Here is a 14,854-nt window from a genome sequence, read left to right as displayed (position 1 = left end):
CTTTGCAGAAAGAGCTAAAGTGACAGGTATTTGAATCACTGGATTTGCATGTCATCATGCATGCTATTAAGTAGAGGAGATGCAATTTTTATCAGTTGAGCATGACAGTTATATTCCCTACACAGCGCAACTAGATTTGGTACAGTACTATTAGGTTCTTGCTGACACAATGGAGAGGCACCAAACCTTTCCATGTTCGATCAGCTGACAAGCAGCTGTTCTTGCTTGTGGCTTGGACAGCGATTAGGATTGCCTCGGCCTCCGTTGGATCTCCAGTATTATGAAGTGTGCCAGGGAACAGAATCAGACAGTATGCACATCAGCAACATGTGAACAATTGTGAGGCCATTTGCCAACATGGTCAGCTCAAACATCCATCGGAAGCCAAATCAGTCATGAAATGACTCCTTGTTCCTCCTTTTCTCTATCTCTCTCTCTCTCTCTCCCCATCAGTAAATACTTGGGCAAATATTTTGTTGCAGTACTCTTTTATAGCTTTAAACACTTACATGATGTGAAATGTCTTGTAGGTTTCTTCACCTTTGAATCATTGCTTCAGCCCCTTTGCGATTGTCCTTGCATCAAACAAAAGAAAGGAAAAATCCACATGACCAGAGACTGCTGAAATTGGTACTATCATCTTTCTGAAACTTGTCTAAAACTATGTATCTTCTTTTATCCGCCTTCTGAATGCCACTGAAGCATGTAACTGTCTTTGGTTATGTAATTTATGGCCATCCATCTTCTCCATATGCTTCCAGCACATGGAGAGACTTTCGAGCTCCTGAAAGATTCCTCTAGTGTTGTGTTGTAATATAGTTGCTAAGATCATTCTAACATTCTGGTTGAGTACCTAAGTTAATTTGTTTCTTAGGATTTTATGTGAATCTATGTAGCTAGAAAAATTAACCAATAAGGTAGATAATTGGATCTGATGTGGTTTTGGTGGCAGCTCAGAAATCAAAAGCAGATACATTGAAGGAAAAACAATCCAAGGAAAATTCTAAAAGCTTATGTTCAGATGCAAAGATCCTCTGTTTCACAGCCTTTGACCGAGTTCTCGTTGTGTTGGGTGTTCTCAGTGAGACTGTCGAAGATATATTTTTGGCCAAACAGAGAGCATACTCAGGCTATCATCAATAGCAGATCTCATGGTGAACAGGAGTTTCTGCTGCTGCACATCACAAGGCCAGATTATTTCATGCAATCAACACCCTTTTCCATGCTACAAGAAGACAACAGAGATTCTACAGTTTTGCCTCCTCCTGAATCCTGCCTAACATTTGATGCACTGTTGCTGCAATCTCGTCCACCGACGTGTGGTGACGGTCATCTTCCACCTGCGGATCAAAGCCAGGCGTCGCAGAGATGAGCACACAAACACCATCAGGCTGGCAAATGGTCCGGCGAGGAGGAAGGAGGTGGAGTCCGGCGTACCTTGAGACTGAAGGAGTACATGGCCATCTGGTCGACGGAGGTGACGTTGAGGTGCAGCGGCAGGAGCCGCGAGCTCTGCAGCCCGGCCACCAGCTTGAGCAGCTGCTTCGGCCGCCGCCTCGTGAGCACTTTGAGGTTTGCGTGGCTGTCCACCATCGTCACCTCGATGTTTGCGGCGGCTGCTTCGTCGTCTTCGATCTCCTCGGTGTTTCGGAAGATACTATCATGGTCAATTATGCCACTACCGTTTCCGGCGGTGGTGCCGCCACTGGGTGAGTAAGAGGAGTACTGGGGGAAGCTGAAGAAGTCGGCAAAGGCGGCGGCAACGCCGGCTGCATCCGCTTGTTGCTTGATCCGTTTCTGGACTTCCAGTGATTGAAGGAGCTGCTCAAGTTCTTTGACATAGTTGATCGCGCCGGCGACGATCGATGCTTGATCACCCTATCATTCAACAACCAGTGAATGGTCTTGATGAGATTGGATGCATTAGTGACGGTGCGGAAGATGTGAATGGATTACCCTTTGGACATAGGAAGCCGGCATCAGAGAACGGAGCACAGCGAGGTATTCATTCATTTGTCGCCGGCGGTTGCGCTCCACGGCAATGTGGGTCATCCTCTGGCTCTCCACCTCCTCTTTGTTCTTGATGCTCTTCGTACGCCGCCTCTTTCTCCGGCCCCCCGCCCCGGCGGGCGCACCGGCTGCTGTCGGCGTCGAGGAATTCACATTCCAATCCTGGAGATTCCGTGCCAAGGAGGAGCAGGTTGGGTCCCAGGTCCCACCTCCGCCTCCACCTCCAGCCATCTCACATTCTAACACCATACTTTTCTCCTCCCATGCTCCTCCACTTCCGGTGTTGGCGCACCACTCCTTGAAAGCATAGCTGAAGAGGTCTTGAGGGAAAACCACAGCTTCTAGTGCCATCTCTCTCACAGATTCGTTTACACACAGGCACTGCACATGTGTGTCTCGGTGGGAGGAGGAGGAGGAGGGAAAGGGTGGGGTTTTAAAGGCCCAAAGGTAAGCAAGAAGAAAACATATATAATTCTGAACTTACCACGTGAGAAGCAGAAGAGGGGAAGTACATGTTTTCTCTCATCTCTCATCCTCCCCCATCCCTTTTTTATTTTCTGGTTGATGGATGGATAGGAGAAAGAAAACTCAAAGGGCCACCGTGAGTCAGTGGTTTTGTTTCATCTGCTGGTAGATCCAGAACAGGGAGGAAGGGTTAAAATGGTCCTGGTGAGATCACAAATGAGATGCTGAGATGGTGAGGGTGAAAGAATTGAACAGGGTCAGAGATTCCGCTGGTCTGCAGTGAGAGTGATGCGAGGTCAGTAGGATTTAGAGCTCATGTGAGCTTCTCTCTACCTCCTAGCTTGAGCTGGTACAACTCCTCTCTCACTTGTCCTTCCTCTTCGAGTGTTATCTCTAACTCTCACTCTCGTTCATGCATATTGTCTTGTTACATGTTTTACATATAATCTTCTAATCGATCGACATCTGCTTTCTTCTGGTTTAGCTCACAACAGTGTCGATGCTGGCATCTCTGATTTCCGAGAACAGTATTACTGGAGCCGCTGCAATCAGCGACACAGCAGTGGTTTCACTGGAAACCAACCTGACATTGGACAAAACCCACCACGGTGCCAGCTAAAACCAGGATTAGTACAAGTACAACCTGTGCATGCCACTTAATTAAAGGGAGGGGGAGAAGACGAGCTCGGGCCATGGATAATCCCCCCTGTTCACGCGATTCCATGGAAGATCGATGACACTGCATCACCTCTGTCGTTGCTCTCCCTACAAAGCCTACCGGGGAAGAGGAGCAGAATTGAGGATGAGTTTTGTAATGGCCAGTAGGCGTCGTCGTCACCTGATGCCCTGCGCCTACTCGATTTGCAGCCCCGGACAAGATTGTAATCAACCCACTGTGGAGTTGCCGATGTCGACGACGCACACTGTCGGTGGTCCCGCCCCTGCCGATTATTCTCGCCGCGGTCGGATTAGCTGACCGCCAAGGATTTATAATCCCCCGGACAAGTACAAGATGTCGCCATACAGAATCGCGGGCGGATCGTGTAGGATCTGCTGTCGGATCATGATCTGAGGGCCGCCGCCGCCGTCGTCGTCATCCGCCGATGAGGCGTGTACTCCTCCTCCTCCTCCTGCTGCAGCTGCTGAGATGAGAAGACGAAGGCCCACCCCATTGTTTCATTTTCAGCATGCGAGGGGTAAGATTATGCATCCGGAACAAATCTTTTGCGGATGTGATGAAGATGATTAATGGTTTTGTCGATTGCTGGGTGCAGCAGATCTGGATTCTCATGCGGAGCTCATGCAGCAGATTGAGGCCACGACTCCCCACCCTTGGGTGGGACGAGAGCTTGATGCACCAAGAACAAGAGCTACCATGTTTTGTCATTATCATCCCTAAGGAAAAGCTATTAGGTTTTGGACACTGGAGGACGAGGGAGGGGGGGTGGGGGGTTTTGTTTCTTTCCCTGTCGAACCTATGGCTTCCTCCAACCCCTATGTGATTCGGTGGCTCGTGGCGGCCTCCTCACAGCCAAGCCAACTCCCTTGTCTCTGCCGAGTACTACTAACTCCAGCCTCCGATTCGAAATCACGGGATCGGCTGCCCCCGTCTCCAACAGGATCGAGCTTCGTAGTGACACGCGGCAGCTTTTTATTGCAAGACGTATTGGATCCCGCGTGATTCCCACCCGTCCAAAGGACACAGCTTTCGTCACGTGGGTTGGTCGGAAACGTACCCTCTCCCCTGTTCGCCTACCTGCCTCGCTTAATGGGCCCCATGCTGGACCCGCCTTTCTCCTCCTCCCCCCTGGGTCTCAACTACCCCCGGACTCGCCCCGGAACCAACACAGCCGATGTCACCCATGACGCGGCCAGCGAGCCATCCTAACTTGACAACGTCAAAACGCCCACCAAACCCGACGGACTGGGCGCTTCGCTCGCGAATTGCCACCCAAATCTTTCAATTCTTGTCCACGTTGTCTTCTTCTTCTTCTTCTTCTTCTTCTTCTTCTTCTCTGCTGCTTCTGGCATTCCACAAGGCTATATAACAACACTAAACAACACCTCTAATCTCCATAGATTATTACTAGGCTAATGACGGGACTCAACGTGAGCCTCGAGCTTGATGTCGGCATGAGAATCTCTGGCGTATTTTATTCCGCGGGCAGGCGAAGGCAGCCACCGGGGAATTTTGTCGAACTAGTTTCGGGTGCCTCGAAATTGACTGAATCAGCGTCGCGTTGGACTCGGCGGATGCCTCCTGTTCCCCGATGTTCTCGCGGAACATAAAAGCCACAACATAATTCGAGTAATCCGTGCCCAAATCAACGCTACAAGAATATTTCTTTAAGTTATGATGACCATAAAAGATGTATAATTATTGGGATCATGGGAATCGAGGTTGATATACCCACATGCTTTTGGGAAATTATTAATGATAGAGGTACCCAACTCTGGTCTCCATGGCACATAGGCCCCCTTATCAACCCTAGAAATTAGGAGAACAGTGATCATCATGTCTGCATGTACGTTTCGCCTCTCTCTTTTCTCTCGTTTTTTTCCGACCACAATTATTATTATCCTTTTTGTATTGTACATTATATTATTATTATTATTATTATAAGGAATTTGAATTGGGTTCGGTGGGAGGAGGGAGATGAGGGCAAAAGTGCGGCCGTGATTTCATGCGTGCGGCGCGTCGCGTTTCGTTTGGCTTGACGCACTCGTTCCGCCAGCCCCGACTCGGCCACCCACCACGCGCTCGCGGATCCGACGGTGCGGCCCCACTCGGTCGAGCTTTCCGCGAACGTCTTTGAAGACATAGGCGTGGAACAGTCGATCAATGGGATTTGATGAGGTCAAAGTTGAACTGCAGTCAACATTTTGACTTCATCCGATCCCCAATTTTTTTTAGTAAATTAAAATTAATTATTAAATACTCGATCGATCACAGTGGTTTGATTATGTCCCTTAAGATCATTTTATCTAATAGAAAATAATTTATCTCGATTTATTTATTTACATATATATGTATGTTGGATTAAGATAAGAGGATGGGCGTGGAAGGGACGAAATCACGTGCAGCGGGGTGACAGGACAGTGAAGGAAAAGAGGAGCCTGATGCGATCACAACGCCAACCGTCTCTCTCTCTCTCTCGCTCGCTCGTTCGCTCTGTGGATGGTCAACATATTCCATCTACCGAAATCATATGCTGCTGCCGTGAACACCACCAGATGCCAAGAAACACCTGTACCCTTGTCCAGCACAGAGTGCCTAGGAATGTATGTATGCCTCCATCCAATTTTGTGCTCCTCCTCTCTGTTTCTTTTGATTTCTTGTTCGCTCTGAATTGTTGTTGTTGATGGTGCCCTAGGGTTAGGGTTTTGTATCGTTTCCAAGCCCACATGGTGGAATGATTGGCCTGTGATTCCAGCACACGATGGCTTTTTCGTGTACGGGGATTGCACAGCCCTTAGGGATGCTTCTGAAACTAGCAGTCACAAACCCTAGCGAGGCATGTGTTTGGTAGCAGAATTTGGGCAGATACAGATCGCTCTCATCAGAAATGAGATCGGTTTGTTGTCCAGAGTGTAGTTCGATGCGGTTGGTCCACAGCCGGATCTTCATGCCATCCATCTTCGTCCTCAATCCAACACAACAAAATTGATTCGATTTATTACCCCTCTTTCTTTCGAGTCATCATATGGGAAAAGTGTTTAGGTAGACACTTAGAGCGTAGATTGATGTAGCATATTCAATAGGCTTCTTATCACCTTTGGAGATTGAATTTTAATGAACTGAAACTAATGAACAAAACTTAAAGAAGGAAAAAGAACGCAATGATTTTACCACCGCTGCTTTCGATAGAGTGTTGTGCATAATAAATGTTTGATAGAATGCATTTGGTGAGGTTGAAATCGGTAGAGGTGCCCATATGCTTTTGTCCATTATAAATGGAGCGATCTACAGTAGCACCAGTACATGAATCATGCATGAAATGAAAGTGTGTGATTGACAAGAAGGATGGTAGGGAGGTGTTCAATTGGTACCCCAGGTAATGATTCCAAATCCCTGTTGATCTGGCCACACCTATTTGGTGGCAGAACCTGGCATGATTGTGCCTGTACAAGTGGTGACACCAAATTGGAGGAGGATGCAGCAGAGAATAAAATTAGTGTCAATCAGCAACCCAGTCAATCACATTCCTAATTGTTATTGTCTTCTCAACCTCATAATTATATTCTGCATGGGGGCCTATAGAATGTAACACCTATCATCATAGGGATGGATGGAACAGCTCACTGATTTAACTTGCTACTGACATGACCAATTAGTACATTGATCATTGGTGTGGGTTAACCTTGGAACAAATTTTCCTATGATTTTGATTATAATAGGTATAATATGAATTTGATCAATATTCCATATCACAAAATTTATTCTAACGACATAAAACACTCGTCCTAAAAAAGAAAAAAACCCCTCCTCATAAGGCATTCGAATTTAGTGAATTAAAAATATATTAAATTACTTGGTGAGAAAATATTAACATGATATGCCTAGTCTGATTGATCGAATATGGTGATCTTATCGAATAATAATATTTGTTCTACCGATATTAGGAGTCTTGTAGATAGGTCACAGTTATGTTGATTTTGCTTCATAATTAGATCTTCTTGGTGACTTATTTTGACATGATAAATGTATCAAATGATATGAATTATGGCTTCTATATATCAAGAATGCAATGTTAGATGTGATAACTTCGCCAGAGTATACAAGTTTAGATGTCTGAATCAGAAGTGGTCGGGCTGTTATAAATGATGACAAACTGGCAGAAATTGCCTCTGAAGCACAATGATTTTTTTGACAAGAATGAGCATGAAACAACCACTAATTGATCAGAATCATAGTAACGAGAACAACGATTATTTGATGAGGGATCAAACACATGGAATTTTTTACAATGAACAAATTCGTTTGATGATGAAGACGGAACTTCAAGAAAATTGCCAGTGCAGGTTTAGAAAAGATCAGAGTGACTTAGATGCGGGCATCTTGCACAGCTTCCTGTAGGTTTTTGACAGCACTATCATAATTCACAAGGCCCATGAACCAGAACTCATGGTTGTCGATCGAGACAACCTGAACATATTTTTCGCCTAGCTTTGCGTTGCTCGCTGTTGGATTAACTGATCTGATCTGATGCAGAGGAATTACCACCTGTATAGATGACAAAAGGAGAAAAATCAGAGTAATCTATGTGAAGAGCAGCCACCGACAGTGATCTTATTTCTCCCTCCAGCATAAAAGTATTAGTGAAATTATAAGATGACATAATCTTGTGCCAAAGAGAGAGCAAAAAAAAGAAAAAGAATCTATGACAGGAGAGTAACATTTTTATTGTCGTTGCTATCTTATTGAGAATGCTCATGTTGCGTAAGTTTAAAGCTCCAATGTTGTCTTCCAAATGCAAAACATATCTGAGTAGCTGCATTGTGTTCAAGACAATTGCCTCTTGGAAGGCAAAAGTAAATTAGTGAAGGATAAAATTGACGGTAAGAGGAGTAGCTTGATCATGGAAAACACTAAAGCATCAAAAGTATCACACAAATAAGTCAAACTTGCACAGCAATGATAGATAACTGAAAATTTTTTGATTTCACCTAAAATACAAGTTAATTGTCAATTTAATCGATTCTTAATATAAATTTCTTTGATTGATAAATTTCGTTACTATATCAATGGATCATAACATTCTATGGAAATGTCAAGGTAAAGACATCTAGGAACATGGGTATTAACATATTTGATCTGAAGCATCACTGGTCACATTTATATTGTGGGCCGCAAGAATAAAAGTATGCTATGAATCGTATAGGCATTACTGAAGAAAGAGCATTCAATAAATCATATAGGAATTTTTCTTTGCCAAAGATATCGATGCTACAGATGGATGAAGCATATGGGCCTCTGCGCAAAAGATAAAGTTCCAACCTTGGTCATCAACATAGAAAGGCATATTCAAGAGCAAACTAGATCGAGATAAAATTACAAGAAAAATTGTACACAAACACAATATCTTTTTGGGATTAGATTAGATATTCAAGGCACAATATCTTGTCAGTGGTGTTTATAACTTTGTTGCAAATGCTAATGATTATGAAGTACCTTGTAATATGTCCATTGAGTCTGATCCCCGACTTTGTATGACAGAGGATTGTCACTACAGAATGCAAGTTTAGCAGTAGAGAGGTACAAAACCCCCATAACAGGACCAGCGGACGTCGACAGATAGCACGCATATGTCTTTTTAAGTTTCTCTTCGGGAAGTGTCTCGAAAGTCTGATGAAATATATTGTCATAGCCACCTTCACTTATGACTTTTGTTGTCTGAGCAATCCTCCCCATAGCTGCATCAGCAATGCTAGGTCCTGTTTTCACTGAAACAAGGAAAAATATTATATCAAAAATCACAAACAGAAAAAATTAAAAAAACCAAAATGGAAACAAAAACAAGGGCATGCATAACAAGAATCGATCAGAGATCTTGACGGCACACAGTCACCGGACCTGCACGATAAAGCATTAACATAACTGTGAAGCCAGTTCATGCTTTGATAAAGTAAGCAAAAGCAAGGACATCAAGCACAGACCTTACTACCCTTATCAGCTGGTCTGTAAAATTCCAACAGATTTTAGGCATCAAATATCCCCAAATCAATATAATATAAAAATATTATTTGAGTATACGTTTTCTATTTGTCTGTTGATTTTTTATCCTTATTCCAGATAAATCAAATAACCTATTTATGTTTGTCGCAGCGACCGATCCTCAACCTGAGCAGAAAACTAATTCATGCCCCCAACCATTACATGATCCTCTTCCCTCATCTCTATCTGAATTCTATCGAATCACTACATCTGTCTGCTTCAGGTAATCAGACTATATGACGAAATACATGTAGGCTAGAATACATGTGTCATCCTAAGTCACCCACAGTTGATTTTTCGTACTTGTTGATGCCAACTTTCTCCCACATTTCACTTGTTACAGGAACTTTGTATCAGCATTGTCCAAAATGATCTTTATCAACATTCCAGTATCTTAGGGTTACAGATTTTATCTAAAGATCTACAAACCAAATTGTTCCCCTAATTCATTATTCCCAGATTGGTAGAGAAAGTGGAACATTTGGTCATTTGCGCTACCAACTTGGTGGTGTTTATTCAGAGTGAAAACTGTTACCAAAGAGTCACCTCCTCCTCTCAACTCCAGATCGGAGACTGCCTTAAAAGTGCATCACAGAACTGATATGAAAGTTCCTTGTAATCCTCTCGCCATATTTCTTAGATCTAATTAATGGCCAAAGAACAGAGTACATGGTTCACCTCCTAAGAAAGATAAATCAGCAGAATCTTACTACTTACAGTGCTGCCAAAAATCCCCGGCAAAATCCTCCGTCTTCTTCGCTGCTACATTGACCTTCTTCCCAAATTTCTCGAGCACAACGCGCACCGTGTCCATCGCATCTATTCAACAGATTCCAATCCTTCAAACGAGGATCGAGCGGGCAACCCAATTGATCTAAAATGAGGGAGAGAGAGAGAGAGAGGAAACCGATCGTACTGTTGGAGGAGGATGGAGCGGCGGAGGGGACGACATAGGGGTTGGATTCGGGCGGCATGGTGGTGGCAGCCGCGGGGGGCGGCGCGATGTCTTCCGGGGTGAGTTTTGGGTAGGGGGCGTAGCTGGCGGAGCGGTCGCCGTCGGGGCCCTTCTTGCCGCCGTGATCGGCGGTGGTATCCATCGCGGCGGCGCGCCTACTGGAATCGCGATATCTGCTGCTGCGATTCGCTTCCTGCGGAGATCGAAAGAAAGGGATTCGATGGAGGGGTGGAAGGTGTCCGAAGGATATCGCCCCAAGGACAGCGTTCTCCGAGGAAACGCGTCCTCGTTTCCCATTCGCCGTGCTACTCACGTGAGATATATTAATACTTCCATTCTTATTATTGTTACGATTGTAAAATGCAAAATGATAATATTTATATTATTAGTGATGAAAAAAATATTACGTGCTTTTTAAAATTAGTGTGCACAAATTTACTGCCATAAAATTGCTATATATATATATATATATATATATATATATATATATATATATATATATATATATATATATATATATATTATTTACTAGTGAGAATGCATCGAATACTCTTTATACTACAATAATAAATAATCGTAATGCTTCAAATATTTAGGACTAAGTATTTTTTTCAACCTTGAGACTAATATACAAAATAGTTTTAATTAAATTTAAATATATGTATATCTTTATTTATGATTAGTAGTTAAGTTTTGTTAGGATATATGAAGTATTTTATAGAATAAATAAATCCTAAATAACAAAATATTTTTTACACATTTGAATTCATAATCTGAATGAGTATTCGTTACTCTATTTTTTTTTGTCATTCTTGCTAAGCTTTATTGAAGAAGAAGATCTTTCACCCTATGTTATCGTAGAATGAAATTGGTTGGGTACTCCTCTTGTACGTCCATTAAAAAAAATAATTTTTTTTTATCATATCAAATCAATTATAAACACCGTTGAGTTAATTTCAACTCTTATATATCCGTCTATGTAAATTTTGAAGAATTTCTTTTACATTTTCTCCCATCCTCTATTCCCCGCTAAAACCTACGAATAAATTGATTACTTATCATTCTAATATCTATATCTTCTTCTTTATCAAGAATCATCAAATGTTTGTCCTTCATCACATCATGCACCTTTTGTTTCCTTATGGTAAGAAGATATGCTCCTAATGGTTGTCCTGAGACACTCATGCCGTAAAGCCTCAGAGAGCAGCGCAGACCACATAGATCGAATTCTCCAACCTATTAGATTAGACAATACATCCCATCGTATCTTTATTGCATGTCTTGAAACTTAGAATGCATTTTTGAGAGCCAAAGAGTTGTACACTTGCAGATAATATAAGATAATACAGCTGAATGCAGCAGAAGCAGCGGTCCTTCCTTTCTCGCGCACACGTACTACGTACTTGCCATGGTTGGTGTGCAGATTAGCTCGAGACCTCTTCCAAGAGTTTGTACCTTCTGATCTTTCCCTTGGCGACCTGCCTCCCCCTACCGAAGCTGGGCGAAAGCTCTTCCGACCGCATGCGATCGGTTATGTCCGACGCCGATCGATGCAACAGCAGTCTCAGCTTCTTGATGGGCTTGCTCAGCTGTGACGGAGAAGCCTGACGGTGGACCTTGACTCCTGTGCCAGTACTGCCGCTGCTTCGACGGTCCATGACGTTGCAGGAAGAGGTTGACCTTTTGGCATCTCCCGCAAGACCTTTTGCTCCTCCATCTCTTAGACACCAATTGCATGCTCGGTATGACTCGGACTTGGGATAAAGGTCGCTGCAGTATCTGGTTGATCGATGCCAATCCAAGTGAGACAACAATTTGGTGATTAGTACAACCAATGATAGACTACGGTGATTTGTCATTCATGTTCGACAGATTAAAGAAGAAAAGATTGATCAAATTCAATTGCTAGATTTATGGCTTGCGGTTCGGTTTGATCATCGACAAGTCGTATACCTTTCTATTTGTTTGAGATTTCCTGAAGATCTCATGATATATGGGTGTAGTTTTCGTGTGCAACCGATCTAAGAAAAGGAACGGATCAAAACCCTCTTCCTGCATGCTACCCAATCGGAGAGGAAAGTCTACAAGAATGAGGAGTTGTGATAGGCTCCTCGGGTGCTTATGATACCAATATATACAAGACTGCAGCATGCAAACATGAACAATGCTAAAGCAGAAGGATGTGAAGGCTTACCTGTGCTGAGATCTAACGAGGCAGACCTTGCACTGAAACAGCTCCTGCAGCAAGCCGTGATCGCCGCACATGCAACAGACCGCCGCTGGCGGCGACTCACCACCTCCCAAGCTCGCCATCCCGCTTCCAGGAGGAGGAGGAGAGGGGAGAAAGCATGAGAGAGAGGGAGAGGGTCGAAGGTAGGAGACGATGAAGAACATGTGGAAGAGAGGGTTGTATGCGTAATCGATGATTGGCATGTGATTGCGACATGGCTTGATATTTTTCTGGCAGTCTTTTGACTTGACCAAGTGGTGATGGTTGTCATCATTGGCATGCATGTGTGGAGAAGGCTTAGTATAATACATGCAATGTTACTATTGTAAGCAAGCCAAATGTTTTAATCATAGTGGTTAAGACTTGCTAATATATGATATAACCATTTATTTTTGGGCTTCTTGTGCATGACCTTATAATTTACACCACAGAAGTCAGCACACAAAAGCCTCCTAACACTCAGAACCATATAATGTATATCATCTGAACACAACATGATTTTGACATTGTTATATCTATCTCTAACTCACTCATGGGTTGATGTTGGATCGGTTTATTTGGCATATCTAGTTCGGTACGCATATTGAGATCAACAGATAAATTCCATTCATATCGTACCTAACCCGTAGCGATTTCGTAATCCATTTGTGATATGCTCTCTTTATTACAAGATGAATCTTATTAGATTTTTGTTAGTTTTGTCATGATATATTCCGACTCCTACTTGATACATCACAAATTATATATATATATATATATATATATATAGAGAGAGAGAGAGAGAGAGAGAGAGAGAGAGAGAGAGAGAGAGAGAGAGACTTATTCTGCTGCTACTAATAATACTTCGTCTATGTTGGACTGGTGTGAAGGAAGGAAGGCTTTGGTTGAGTGGGAGCTCCACGTATCATTCTCCGTACAGGAGAGTGCCTTGTAATGTACATGATGGGCCATCATGTGTCCTGTGAGAATTCAATGTTCACCCACAGTCTCATCGGTTGGCAGAAACTGTGGAGCAGCATTCCAAATTCCAGACACAAGGCTGGAGTGCGCACAAGCTGCTCATCCCCACGACTGGGTCGGCTGTTGAACTCCATTGAGCTGATCACGAGGCAATAATGGATCCTCTTCAGTCATCATGTCCTTCCCACCTGCCGTGTTCCTTCCGACCAAGTTGAATTATGAGGTGATACTACTCGTCTCATCCTTCATAACCATGTCATTGTCTCCTCTTAATGGGAAGAACAGGAGGAGATGTGCCGAGCTTCAGGCTCTTTGACCTAGTCAGCTATGTTCTACAGGCAGTGGCCCGACCTGGATCAGTCCTCCCTTGTCTTTACTTCCATCTCCGGTCGAAACCTAAACAAGCATCTCCATGGACTAATAATATTTCTGGGCATTGAGATGCACACAAGGTGTTCGATCCAGGTAGCCATTACAGTGACCAACATGATGTGTTGGGTCCCAGAAAGATGGGAAGCAATCTCTTCTAGTTTCGATGTCAGATCTTAGAGTGTAGTTGAAGTCTCACTTCAGAACAACAGGAATGGAGTTATCAAGAAAAATAAAATCGATATCTTCGACTCACTCTCTGTTTGCAAGGGTACAGATCGAAAAGGATTCCTTGCTACAACTTGGCATCTCACAGTCTTGAGAGAGTCCAGTGGACCATCTCCGCCGGGCGTGCTGGGGAGCATGTTAGGTGGGACATATTAAAGAGTGAAGAGATCCTTTAAACTAGTGTTCTCTTCCTATCTTCTCCTGTACTGGTGGAATCAGAGTGCGGTGGAGGTGTAAAAGATGAATCCCATGTTACAGCAGTTCTAAAGGTATCTAATCTATGGCTTTGCGTCTCATCTCTTGTGATTCCAAACTGACATCGGTTGTCTTTATGTTCTAAGCTTTAGATAGGATAAACATTTAGAATTGTTTCAGCCTTGTACTCTTCTTTTCATATTGGCTGTGCCCATCACTGTGGGAGTCACATTGATCAGCAAAGAACACTAGGCTGGATGTAGGAATCATGAACTCGAGATGTGCATTAAATTGCTTCCATATGTGTGCCAGTAGGAGTTTCAATGATTTTGATAACTAAGCATGACTGCAAAAGTTCATGTGAATATGAACATTTCTAGCAGCTCTGATTCTAACTGAAATGTAGATATGAAACCTTCATGCACAGCATTGGCTCTTCAAGACATTCCACACAGTTGAGTTTATATCATTATGGATTATTATAAGACATGATTCATTTGTGCATCAAGCTTTGTCAGTGTCACTAGAGCAGAAATTCACAATTATGGTGAGAGTTCTACCCTGAATAAAAGATTATATATAGCATGAGCCAGTAGAGACATATGTATCTGAAGAGCCTACCTGTATTTGTGAAGCTGCATCACCCTCCCTCATGACAGTTCCCTGTGGGATATTGTACACAAGTTTCCTTTCCCCAGGCATCAATAAAGCGATTTCTCTTTGGTCC

The 14,854-nt window shown here is 43.3% G+C and overlaps 2 protein-coding genes and 1 long non-coding RNA gene across 3 annotated transcripts; all 3 read right to left on the bottom strand.

Moving 5' to 3' along the window:
- Positions 1–460: 460 nt before the first annotated feature.
- Positions 461–2,511, bottom strand: LOC135614634 (transcription factor bHLH96-like). Its single transcript, XM_065112187.1, has 3 exons — positions 1,957–2,511; positions 1,438–1,878; positions 461–1,340 (listed from the first exon to the last, which is right to left on the bottom strand). Exons 1-3 carry the CDS (start codon positions 2,359–2,361, stop codon positions 1,248–1,250), a joined length of 939 nt encoding a protein of 312 aa, XP_064968259.1. The 5' UTR covers positions 2,362–2,511; the 3' UTR covers positions 461–1,247.
- A 4,841-nt stretch (positions 2,512–7,352) lies between these two features.
- LOC135614633 (GEM-like protein 1) lies at positions 7,353–10,428 on the bottom strand. The gene is made up of 4 exons (XM_065112186.1): positions 10,107–10,428; positions 9,908–10,009; positions 8,648–8,919; positions 7,353–7,699 (listed from the first exon to the last, which is right to left on the bottom strand). The coding sequence occupies exons 1-4, from the start codon at positions 10,285–10,287 to the stop codon at positions 7,520–7,522; spliced, it is 735 nt and encodes a 244-aa protein (XP_064968258.1). The 5' UTR covers positions 10,288–10,428; the 3' UTR covers positions 7,353–7,519.
- Positions 10,429–11,714: 1,286 nt separating this feature from the next.
- Positions 11,715–12,704, bottom strand: LOC135613468 (uncharacterized). The gene is made up of 2 exons (XR_010487314.1): positions 12,340–12,704; positions 11,715–11,924 (listed from the first exon to the last, which is right to left on the bottom strand). It is a non-coding gene; the product is annotated as an uncharacterized LOC135613468 (long non-coding RNA).
- Positions 12,705–14,854: the final 2,150 nt, after the last annotated feature.

This window comes from Musa acuminata, chromosome BXJ2-6 (assembly GCF_036884655.1).
Source record: "Musa acuminata AAA Group cultivar baxijiao chromosome BXJ2-6, Cavendish_Baxijiao_AAA, whole genome shotgun sequence".
Taxonomy (NCBI): Eukaryota; Viridiplantae; Streptophyta; class Magnoliopsida; order Zingiberales; family Musaceae; genus Musa; species Musa acuminata.
This window is presented reverse-complemented; position numbering and strand designations above follow the sequence as displayed.